Source organism: Tinamus guttatus, unplaced genomic scaffold (assembly GCF_059628265.1).
Source record: "Tinamus guttatus ecotype Peru unplaced genomic scaffold, ASM5962826v1 Tinamus_guttatus_pri_ptg000676l, whole genome shotgun sequence".
NCBI classification, from domain to species: Eukaryota; Metazoa; Chordata; class Aves; order Tinamiformes; family Tinamidae; genus Tinamus; species Tinamus guttatus.
The window spans coordinates 709,835-722,032 of NW_028289210.1; the positions used below are offsets into that span (position 1 = coordinate 709,835).

General features: G+C 46.8%; 1 protein-coding gene across 1 annotated transcript; it reads right to left on the reverse strand.

Moving 5' to 3' along the window:
• Positions 1-347: 347 nt before the first annotated feature.
• On the reverse strand, positions 348-7,814 carry EXD2 (exonuclease 3'-5' domain containing 2). Its single transcript, XM_010224443.2, has 8 exons — positions 7,724-7,814; positions 6,772-7,028; positions 5,932-6,058; positions 4,794-5,104; positions 3,357-3,463; positions 3,014-3,149; positions 1,963-2,319; positions 348-787 (listed from the first exon to the last, which is right to left on the reverse strand). The coding sequence occupies exons 2-8, from the start codon at positions 6,984-6,986 to the stop codon at positions 571-573; spliced, it is 1,470 nt and encodes a 489-aa protein (XP_010222745.2). The 5' UTR covers positions 6,987-7,028; positions 7,724-7,814; the 3' UTR covers positions 348-570.
• Positions 7,815-12,198: the final 4,384 nt, after the last annotated feature.

Below are 12,198 nucleotides of genomic sequence, written 5' to 3' on the forward strand. Positions count from 1 at the left end.
GGACTTTACTAAAATTTCTTTAAAAAGACTTGTACAATTCGAGCATAGCTTCATCATTCAGAGAAAACAGAGTCATCTAAGTCAATTAATGTCATCAAAATTAGTTTCACAGAAAAAGCTATTTATTTTTAAAAAGTTATATTTAACTGAAGTCTAGCACCAGGCAAAAATTATAAATATTTAAGAGAAGTCAGGGAGGAGCACATTTAGAAAAAACTTCTCCACATCAACTCTCCACAGTCACTTTGAGAAGAAAAGTCCCCGTGGTCCTACACTCCTGAAACAGTCAGCACAGGCTTGTCAGTCCTGTCTGCACAAAGAGAGAGAGAGAGAGGAGGGAAAAAAAAAAAAGCTGTGGTAAGTCACACATCCATTCTAGAATTAAAAATTCTAAACCAGATCATAAAATTCAGTTCAGAAGATTCAACTCTACAAATGCCAAACCTGGTGGAGCCACTGCACAAACCCAGGCCCAGATGTTAGTGGAGAAACAGAAACAAAAACAGTCCTTCCACCTTCATTTACACGTGTTCGTTAGAGATCCCCTAGAGTCCCTCCAGGCAGGTGGTCTCACGACAGCTCGATCTGAAGATCCTCCCCGTACTTCCGAATCAGCTTCCCATGGTTATGGTCCACGGACCACTGCTCTGGGAGGTACTTGGGCTGCATGTTGTCCAAGAAATGTTGCCGCCAGCGTCTTTCCAACTGCATGAGGGAGCGCAGGCCTCCTTTAGCAAAACACTGCACCACCTTCAGCCCGTGGGGCAGGTAGCTCTCGTTGCAAATCCTGCCAGAACATGAGCAGAGTTTAGTGCACAAGCCCACGGGCAGAGCCTAGACCTAGCTGGGAGGAATGGCAAGATGCTGAAGGGACTCTCAGTGGTAGGACTTGCTTAACCACAGCAGCCCAGAGAGCTAACAAGGAGGGGACCTGGGCAGGAGGGTTTTGTGCTCTATTTCAGTGCCAGGCTGCTTTCTGGAACGGCTGCACTGGGAGGTGGATTCTTCAAATTGAGGAAGTGTTATCTTTCTGTAGCAACACCAAACACTGCTCTCAAGGAGTGTTTGTGCCTCTCAGGAGGCACACTGCAAATTTTTCAAGGCAAGAAACTTAAGTTCTCCTGAGCTCTGATCCTGCTACCAAACTCCCTGCCTGAACAGGTACTGAGGTACAACACTAGTGACCAACAAACAGCAAAGAGGAGAACAGGAAAAATACTGTCTTTATGCAAACAGCAAAACCAGGGATTAGTTAAGAGAAGTCTTTCAGGAAGGCTTTGGGAAAGAAGTAGAGAGGAGACTTCCGGTGCATCTGGTGCATGGTTATCTTTCAGTCTGCCTCCCTCATCTGCCCTGCAAGATAAGCAGAACTGTGGCAGGGACAAGGTGGGGAGCAAGAAGGGTAGGAGGTTGGAAGAAAAAGGGGTAGGAGAGAAAATGATGCCTTCCACAGACCATGGGGCAGGAAAAAAAAAATAGTAAGAAATCCATGGTCTGCTTATCTGCTTACAGTGTTCAGACACAGCACAAAATACTATTCTGTTTCTCTCCTTGCCTTCTAGTTAAATGCAGCAGTGTACTATAAATCCAGACTCTGCAGGCTTGTACAAGGAATGAAGTTATCTTTTTAGAGGTAGATGAAGTTATCTTTTTAGAGGTTTTTGGGCAGACCAACTCCTAACTAGTCACTAATCCAGACACTTTTTAGCCCAACGACATTAGTTTAGCAAAGTTTACAGATATAACAAGCAGACCAAGAATGGGTTTTGTTTTATTTTAATTAAAAAGCTTAGGGGCAAAAAAGCCAGGATATGAGATCCTCGCTCTGCAAGTGCTGATGGATTTATTTTTGTTGCCATATTAATATTTGCCAAAGCACCCTTGCGTAGAGCCCCATTTGTAGAACTTAGGTGCCTAAAAGAAATGATTAAAATCCTACAGACATCACCGAGGCCATCATACCTGGTTTCCAGCCCCGCCGCCTCCTGGAGCATCTCCGGGGTCACTTCCTCCGTGTGGAAGAAGTCCTTAATGCCCTGCAGGAGCTGTGCCCGGCGGGGGGCGGGCAGGCTGTCCGCGTTGAGCAGGGCCCGGGCGCCCGAGCGCACCTGCCTGCGCAGCGGGTCCTCCAGCACGCGCAGCCCGTCCTCGGAGCCCACCGGGGCGCCAAACTCCTCGGCCAGCTGCTGCTTGAGGCGGCTGTCGTAGTAGTTGGAGATGGCGTGGCACGAGGTGCACAGCAGGAGCACGTCGTGGGAGTTGTGGTCCTTCATCTGCACGGGAAAGTGGCGCCGGTACTCGTGGGGAACGACGTTCTTCCTGGAGAAGATGCACCAACCGCTGCGTTAGCTTTGGCCAGAGCTGCCTCCCCCCGGTTCCTCCTCCTCCTCTGGAGGCACAGCAACTACTAACACTAACAGCCAAGGAAACAGAAATCACCAGGGTCAGGGCCCTGACTGCACTAAAAGGTTCTCCAACCTCTACTTATTCAAAGTCCATCACTTTCAAATAAAAAGCTATTCATACTGCAGAAATATGAACCAATATGCTATGGTGAACATACCTCTCTCTCAGATGACCAGCACCAGCAGTAAAAACAATCTCACTCTTTCTGTCCTCACTGATGTCAAGCTCATCTAAACCTTTTAAAATTATAAGAAATAAACACTGGAAGAACAGTACAACTGTTCTCGGAGGAGAATGTCATCAGAACAGTGTATGTTTGCATACTGCTGCTCCCTACAAGTCAAGCTGCAACACATAAAAGTTTCCTATACTTTGTTCTCCATGGCCTACTCCCACCACCCTCTTTAAGGGGAGGCAACACTGGCCTGTTCAGTATCCAACTACCCAAATACACATGACCACGTGGCATTCAAACAGTGACAGCCCATGCAGAATATAAACACGTATGACATTTCAGGCCTCTAACTACCTCTGGATGCCAAACGAGATGCAGACTTCAGGCCTGTTCTACAAGACACATTTTCTCTTAGCCTACCAAACAACTCACCGGATGTAGGACTCCCTCTTGCCACACACAACACAGAGGTTCTCCTTGACAGTAAGGTAATAATCAACTTCAGACTCAGGGCGTCCTGAAGGCTCGAACTGCAGCTTCACAACAAATGGCTCTGTGCTAACCAGCTCTGAAAGGATAAAGCCAAATAAGTATTCAACAACAACAACAAAATGCATTTGAAAGCTAGAATCAGAATGCCAAAAGGAAGATTTCCTGAAAAACCACCAACAGCATTTACAAAAAAAGAGATACTCGAAGCCCCTGCCCATTTAACTAAGAAACATGGCAAAAAAAAAAAGCTCTTTCTTTGCAGCAGGAAGAGCGGCACACTCACCTCCAATGCCCTTGTCCAGATACCACTGAGCCTTCTTGCGATCGCAGGTGCACAGAGGCTGCCCATCTGGTGCATGCAGGAAACAGTTGTCATAGAGCGGAGATTTTCTGTGCAACAGGGATAACGCTGCAGCAACTAGAAGAGCATGCCCCAAACCCAGGGCTCTACAGCCATGCCGCCCCTGTGGCTCGGCCACCACCTCTGAATCACAGCTCTCCCCCTAAATATACACATTTTATTCAGCAGTATAACACACAGACTGCTGCTGAGGGAAAGAGAACATCGAAAAAGTTGCATCACATCTGGCTGTGAGGGATCGCTGTTACTCTGCTGCCCACAGAACTGGCAACTTTAAACCCTGTTTTTCAAAAGAAGCCAGTAATGATAACGCAAATTAAAAAAAAAAATACAAAAAAATGCTACTTAGAAATGAAAAGGAGCTAAAAGAGTATGTCAGCCTAAGGACAAGGTAATTTCAAGGATCAGCTGTCCTAAGCCCATATATTAATGTCTTATTAAAAAGTTTTTTCTAAAACTTAGATGACAGCCATGTTTTCATTAATCCAAGAGAAATGATAACAACAACAAAACCTCTTAGAACACTTGATGGCAAGAGAACAAGGAAACCCATGAAGATACTAGAGACCTGCTTCTATTGAGCATCAGTAGTTCAGCTCAACCACCACATAATTCGATTAGTTCCTGACTCTGAATACGTAAGCATTCAAACTGGACATGCCTATAGAAAGGAAGGGTGGCAAAGGACTTTTGAAATCACTTTCAGACTCCTGGAGATACCAAATGAAACAGTGAGTCTATGCAGAGCTCTCTCATAAAATCAAGCTTGGTTAAAAAAAAATAAATTATTGAAGCTAGATCTCAATTTAGCATGGGATGCATTTTTGTTCAAGATTTTATTCCTCCCATGAGGAACAGTCTTTCTGTTTAGTATGACACCACCTCCCAGTAAAAATAAATAAATAAAGGGAAATATATTTCCTGCAATACAATATTATTAGTGACTGCTAATGAATCAATATTCTTGACTCCATTAAAATGTCTCCTCTCCATTGCCAAGCCAATAATTTTGAAAAGGAGAACACAAATATTGAAGTGTCATCTTTTTTTCTTTCCAAAGAGTGGCAATTACAGCCAATTAGAGTTCCTACATCTACGTGATTAAATTATATTAGATTGTGTCCAAACCTAAAAGCAAAGACAACAGTTTTCCATATCTGCTGCTGCAGCAGGCTTAGAGAGTCCTCTCCAAGTTGCTCTGATTTAAAAACAAAAACAGCTTGAGTGTCAATAGGAAAAAAGTACCACACAAATTTAGGATCTTCCCCACGTTATCTGCCCTGTTATCGAGTAGGCCGTGCTGGGCTGATCAGTTTGCCATCCACAACACACGGAATTAAATCGCGCTCGCGGCCCTACCTGGCGGAATACCCCGCGCCCAGGGGCTTTCGCTTCTGCCTTCGAGGATCCCTCGCGTGCTGGCTGCTCGGGCCACACTTCCTGGCCCTGCCTTTCTGCGGGGAAGCCGCCTCTCCGCCCCGCTCCTCCCCGGCGCCGTCGCTCCTCCTTGCTCGGAACGGGACATCCACCAAGCCCTGGCAGCTACGCAGCGCCTCTCCCCAGGCCGCAGCAGAGTTTTCACCTTCAGACGTAGCAGGGAGGCAGGAAGACCCCAGCAAATGGAGGAACAGAGCCACGGAGACCTGCGCATCCTTAGCGGCATAGAGGACCTCGAGAAGAATGAGCACGTTGTGATACTGGCACACAGCAAATAATCCCCAATACTATTATCTTTAGCACTAGATATAGGAAAACCAGAAGCTGGATTAATTTCCTTTAAAAGTCCACAGCAATTCTGGCAGTTGAGTGCCACATTCGTGCCACTACAAACCCCATTTTTAGGGCCAATTTGAAACACTCAATTTCCAGTTTGGGTTCCTTCAGGAATACAAGGCACAGAAAACATTCCGAGTCAATCAGGCCTGAAATGCTCAGCAGGACCTCAAGGGCACTTGCTGGAAACTTCTCAGGCCAGCCAGCCAATCAGTCCCCCCAAGCCCTGCCTAGCTGTAAAAGGCCTCTTTCAGTACATCCTCCATGTGATTATTATTTATCCTGTCACCCCCTCTGCTGGTCACTGATTTTATAGACATCTGCAACATGATTGTTTAAAGAAACCAGGAAGCAAGACGGTCTAAGGAATGTAAACAATGTTTGCAGGAAGAGGTCTTTCTCTTCCATTGCACTGCTATGGATTGGAGGAAATAAAATAATATAAAGGTGGTGTTTGAGGCACACAAGCACTTCCGGTGAATTTATCTGTCCATCTGGATCAAAGGAAGACAAAGCTCAAGAATCCAGGGATGATGACAAAAATGATCTTTATGGAAGGACAGGAAAACTCAGGCACAGTCTGAAATTAATGTCAGGCCAGTCACACACACCACGTTTTGAGAGAGAACTACAAGGTATCTCCAATCTCTCTATTACAATTAGTCTCCTTTAATGACAAGGTTGCTCTTCCTTCCGAAACACTAAGTTGAAGCAGAAGATGTACCTGTTCTTGTGTCAGTTCTTCTGCCTCCCAGTTGCTGCAACGCAAATGAGAAGACTTGTCCAGTGGGTAGTTCAGGACTTTTTCAGCTAAAGACTTCAGGCTAAGGCAGTTGTGAAGTAGATCCTTCCTTAACAAAGAAAATGAAACAAACACATTAAAGACAAAACTAAACAGGCATGCAAACTCAAACAGGTTTGCAAACTCTTGATTCTGTCAGGGCATGATGTGCTGCTGCACACACTGTATAAATCCCATTCAAAAGCACTCAGCTGCTTCTCCCTCATTTCCACAAAAATGTCCTTTCTAGAGTTAGTAATGATCTAACACCTGCCACATGCCTAGCATGCAAGCATAAGGGTTGGTAACACTTAGAGCTGAAGCGTTTGGCTTTAAACTATCTCCTCCTTAAATAGAGATCTATCGGTGACCACCTTCTGAGGTATAAGGATCCAGGAATAACTCACAGGAACCCTGGCTGCTCTAGTGACCAGCAAGAGCCCAAGGAGCAGAAACGTGTCCTTGGTGCTGAAGAGGCACCAGCAGGTCAGCAGTCCCTGCTTCAGATCACCAACAGGACACCCATGCAGGCACATGTTGTATGTTGAGAATGCTCTCGCGTAAAACGTTCTGTTTTAAGATGAATTATGACAAAAATAGTATTACAATTGTAACATTTTAAAGGGAAGCACTGCTGTTAGAAAAGAAAGTTGGAGCTGCTTTACTCAGTGACTTTTCAGGAAACCCTGTAACCCAGCAGTTCCATGCATGTCCTCCTGCCACCCAGGACTTCCAAGCAGTCACAGAGCAACGACCGTGACGGCGCTGCCGCGAGACACTCACCGCTGCCTCGCGGCTAAACACCGCACATCCACACACCCTCTGACGGCCAGGCCGTAGTCCTGAAGCAGCCTGCAGGCATCTTCCCAGCATCCCACCCCGACTTTCAGAACGGTGCTATCTGCCATGATGTCCAGCAGAGTCTTCGGGAGAGGCTCTCCGCTGGCAACAAGCCTGGGCAACCGCACGAGCACGCACAGGCCGCTGCAAGAAGCCATCTGCAGGAGGGACACGGGATTTGCTTTTCCTTCTGTGGATACCTGCAGGGGTGGGGGAAAGAGAGAAAAAAAAAAAAGCAGATTTCAGGTCACACTGTTTGTAGCAGTACCAAGGCTGGAACAAAAAGCAACAAAAGTGGATACAGAAGACAGGAAAAACCTACCAGACCACAGAGTCAAATGTTGTTAGATGAGTCTAACTTTAATTGAAATTTTATGGCTTGTTTCATAATATTACTGCCCATCAGCTGCTTCTTAAGAGCTTCTACCAGGGAAATTTCCCCCTTTACCCCTTCCTTCTAGCCAAGCGCTAGGAGACCTGCTTTTTAATCCACACCAGCACCAAGCAAACCTCTATACGACTCTTCCTGGCAGACCCTGCTTAACCATGGCTTACGCTAATGAACACAGGGCCATCAAATATCCAGCCAAACTACTGGCGAAGATAGGCTTCACGCTTGGCTCAAATCCCATCCGGAAAGCTCACGTGGGCAAGCACGGAAGGGGAAGAGAACACGGCTTTCCGGGTGGTCAGCTATTTTCTATGGACATAACAGCACTATCTTCCTCTGGGGCTCCTATCTAACATATACATATATGTTTCCTACACACAGAGGAAGATTAGAAACGGTGCAAATCCAAACTATTTTTGCTGCATCACCTCGGGAGCGCTATTCCAGAGGACACGCAGCGCACGAGGGCCATGACCGCGGCTTCCCCGCGGAGCCCGCACTCACCCACTCGCAGTCGAGGCCCAGCACGGGCCGCGCGCGCAGCTCGTCCCTCAGCAGCGGCTCCAGGGCCTCCCACTCGCCGCGCCGCGACACGAGCACCACGCGCGGCGGCGGCGGCTCCGCTCGTGGGGCCTCGGCGCACTCCTCCCGCGCGGGCTCCGCGGGGGCCGCCCGCCGCCGCCGCCACAGCAGCAGCAGGGCCCCCCCTGCCGCCGCCAGCAGCGCGGCCGCCGCAGCCACGGCCGCTCGCCTGGGCATCCTCGGCCGGGCCCTCGTCGCCCCGGGGTGGCCGCAGACTCCTCGCCGGGCCGCGGCGCCCACCTGCGCCCCCGCGGAACGGCTGCGTGCCGCAGCGGGAACCTCCCGCGCGGGGCGGGGGCCGCGCACACCGGGAAGTTTATACTGGCGGACCCTTCCTCCCCGCCGCGGTTGGGCGCCGCCATGTTGTACGGCAGGCGCCCCAAGCCGGGGATTGAGGCGGGGCGCCCGGGTCCGCCACGCGGCAGCGGGCTCTTCTCACCGCGGGGGCGGCCTCCGCTGCCGTTTCGGCCCTGGCTTGTAGCAGCCTGCGCCGTTACGGAGCAATAACGGTAGAGGAGCCCGGGAAGAGAGCACGGGGGACGGGCACGACGAGCAGACACGTGACGTCAGCGCGGCGACGCGCGGGCGGCCGCCATGTTGCGGGTGCTCGGGGCGGCCTCGGCACCCGGCGCTTCCCGCGGCAAAGGCGGCCCCGCGCGGGCCCTGCTGGGGCTCGAGCACCCGCGGCCTTCGGGCGTCCTCGCAGCTCCCGCCCTTAATTTCCTCCTTCTTTAATTTTTCTGATTGGGGTGTAACCGTCACTGATGCGGGGGACAGCTATTTGATAGCAGAAAGTTGGCATTTAGCAGGCGGGTATTGGAGGGGTGCAGCAGAGAGGCTGAGGGATGCCTTTGGAGAAGGATCTCCATGTAGAGCCAGTGTTCTTCCAACCAGTCAGGGAACGATGGTGTTGTTTTTACACAGGAATGCAGCAAGAGATTCATAGCAGACATGGAAACAGAGAGCAGAGTTGGCTTCTAGAAAAATACTTTGAGCAAAGAAGGTCATTTAACTATCAGAAATAAGATGACTGGATCACAAAACTTTAAATGGCTGCTTGTGCTAATGACCTGGTATAAACCCAGGATGGTAGAGATAGCAGGAGAGTTCAATTTTCTTTAACTTGTGTCTGTGTTTTGAACATAGAATTTTTAACAGAGTGCAACAGCTTTTGCACAGAGAGCTTTTTGCAAAAAAAACTTGGATCTTGCTCTCCGTTATCCGTATTTATGCTTGGCGGGATTACTGAGCAGTGACACCTTGCACAGCTCTCCCGCGAGGCCTGGTGATGACATTTTTGTAAGACAACCTGCTCAGAGACTCAAGGAGCTCAGAATAGTGATCCATTTCTGAACAAATACGAAAAGTTTTAGATCATAGCTGGAGCCACTTGTAATAAAACTGGCATCCATCCAGAAATGAGGATTAGGCCAGCCTCTCTCTTCAAAAATTACTTTTTTTTTTAGTTTCTAAGGTAATAGGAGTTTTGTTTAAAGAAATAAAAGAGAGAAAAACAATAAAGCACCCCAGCATTTATTAGATAGTGAAAGCCTCGTACCAAAGATATGATACAGTAGAATCCCTGAGTCTGGCTTCTCGACCATATCAACACCATCTTCTTGCCTGAATTTAAAGCTTTTATTTTTCATGATATCACTGGCACAAACATTGTCCTGTAACCACAGGTCTCTAACTGCTTGTCTTGCTGCCTATATAGCCATTTATTCTAGTATAAAGGTTAAATTAAAAAATAAATGAAAGCAACTGATTCATGAGTGTACTCTAGCAAAAATGCAAATCCTCAAGCCTGATGGGGACATCGCTGAAGATGAGCAGGTAACCAAGTGAGAAAACACCAACTGCTGGCTTAGTCTTATTTATGAGAAGAAATCTCTTGCAGCAGTTCACTAGAAGCCTTTACACGGCACACAGCAGGACTGCCCATCTAAAAAAGACTTTTCTTCCTTGCTCTGTAGCCTGATCTGAGATCTCCTCAAGGAGATCTCAGTCAAAAGGTCCATTTTTAGCCTGGTTTCCTATGGAAAAAAAAAAAAAAAAAGGCTTATGCAATTACACCGTCTGTCAGTGTTTGTCTGTGAGTCCCCTTTCTTCTCCCCTTTCCTTGCCAAAAAAAAAAAAAAAAAAAAGCTGTTTAAGCCATTGCCCAGTTTCATCATTTTTTTTTACAAAGAGACAGAGGTTTCAAAGGTAACTTCTGTGAAAATCAAGGCAAAGTCAATGAAAGAGACCATAATAATGCTGTTACTGATAAAACAGCAACCACGTGCATGCACTGTGTAATGTACGTTACAGAATCCACACGGGGAGCAGGGGCAGGGGGTGCCACATCAGGACGAGTCCATAGAAAACCAGGCTTCACTTGTTCTGCTGATCAGAAAAAATATATATTTGTTATAATCACATTAGTTCATCCCTTAACAGGGAGAAGACTACAGTAAATGACTCGGTATTCAAAGGAAAATCAATGACAGTGGAATATCAAAGGGAAGAGGCTCCAGTGAAGACTTCAATTGCCGTTAGCAGACAATGAGCAGAGAGCTGCATGCAGTCCCCAGCAGCTCATTAATAACACTCTATTTGGGGCCCCATCCCAAGCTAGATAAAAAAGACCAAATTACATTTTAAAGTCATTTTCACTCCTAATGTGGTTGCTTTTCCTTGTGTCAGTCCTAGCAAGCCCATAACTACATATTCAAATAAGTCACTTTTGGATAGGATTTGTTTTAACAGGGTTGATGACAGGGAGACCACTTCCTTCATCGATAGCTCAGAACAAGGTTGGTTTAAATAAATTGTGAAGTGGTGTGCTAGACATGGAGTTTTACACTGCAAAAGTATGGATGGAAAGTTCACCTCCTTTGGAAAAGGCAAGCCCACTTCCCTCTCCTGCCTCACTTCCGCAAATACCGGTGCCAGTTTGATTCCAGCAACTAAGCAAGCAAAAAGCTAACACAGCAGAAAAATGAGAGCGCTTTCTTCTGGTTTAACTCCTTCACCAGAGAGCCAGATCTCAGCCAAACTACAGTCTAAGCCAAAAGATGAATCAGCTGTAGCTCACTGCAGTGATCAACCAGAGACTGCAGGTTTTGTAGAAAATCTGAAACAATAGTTCTTAGAGATGTGAACAGCTGGACTGATCCTACAAGGATGACTGGTATTAACATTCATCAGCATCAGTGTATTTCTGTGTTAATTACCAACTGTGTCATTGCATGTGTAAGAGCAGAAAGGAATCTCACATCTCAGTGTCTTGAAGAGCTGCTCAAGTCACCTCAGTTCCAGGCAATGCAGTAAAATGGCCTGACATTTCATGGCTGCTGAGAGAAGGGGACATGCCCCATCTGCCCAACCTCTGCTCCTGGCTGTGCGCTCCTGTTTAGCCTATGCTCGTTGGACTGCTCTGTGAGACAGCTGAACTCAGTAAAATGGTGGAGAAACAGGTCCAATGAGTAGCAGTATCATTACAAAGAAAAGGACAGGGATGCATAGCTGGGATAAATAAAGCCTCCTTCGTTAAGCAGCCACATGTCATCAGATTGGTTCGGGTGCATGATAAAACTGCAGCTTTAGCTGAACGTCCCCAGGGGTGATGTCTGAGAGAACACTGCTTTTTCCTCCCACCTCTATGGTCTGTGAAATAACTAAAAGGAATAAAGTCCAGAAACCACCTAATTTCCACTATGAGGAATCAACTCCACAACCAAAATTAATTTAAAGATATGACAAAAATACGACACTATCTTCTTGGCTCACCTTCCTCTTACTTTTGACTATTTCCCCTAAAAAATCAAACGTTAAAAAAAAAGAAACAGCCTTGACCCACCCCACTTTCTTCTCCCATGTATATCTCTATATCTCATCTCCAGACCTTACTACCAATGTCTGAGCTTCTTCTCCATTTTTGATTTGCCTGTATCAAACTTATTCAAAGGTTCAATGGAGCTCAGAATGTGTTTAAACCTCATCAACTTTAACCAGACATAGCCAATTGTGTTTCACTTAAAATCTTTTTACCTATTTGAGCCTTCCTTTTAAGTGTTCTGTGACAGTTTCTCCTCATGCTGTCTCACAGAGCTGTATCCTTGGTCTTCTTCTATCCTCCCACGTCTCTCTGAGTTACCTCATCTCAAATACAAATACAACTACCATCTCTGCAGATGATTCACAGATCTGCTCCTTTCCCCAGAGATATCTCCTTATATCCCAACTAAAATCACAGCATTTCTTTCTCTTCCGTGGATGACTAGCAGGAATCTAAAGCTCAGTGGAGCTAGAACATGGCTCTTTCTCTTCCCCAAAAGTCTTTCTTACTGTCTTCTTTGTTGGTATCTGTGGGTAACATCACCAATTTAGCTGCTGCTGAAGGTTTTATGTCA

Excerpts from the sequence above, each read along its gene's own strand:
- EXD2 (XM_010224443.2), bottom strand. The coding sequence starts at position 6,986 with ATGGCTTCTTGCAGCGGCCTGTGCGTGCTCGTGCGGTTGCCCAGGCTT. Across the intron at positions 6,059-6,771 it reads TGTTTAGCCGCGAGGCAGCG|GAAGGATCTACTTCACAACT; the intron begins GTGAGTGTCTCG and ends TTCTTTGTTAAG. Across the intron at positions 788-1,962 it reads GCGGCGGGGCTGGAAACCAG|GATTTGCAACGAGAGCTACC; the intron begins GTATGATGGCCT and ends ATGTTCTGGCAG.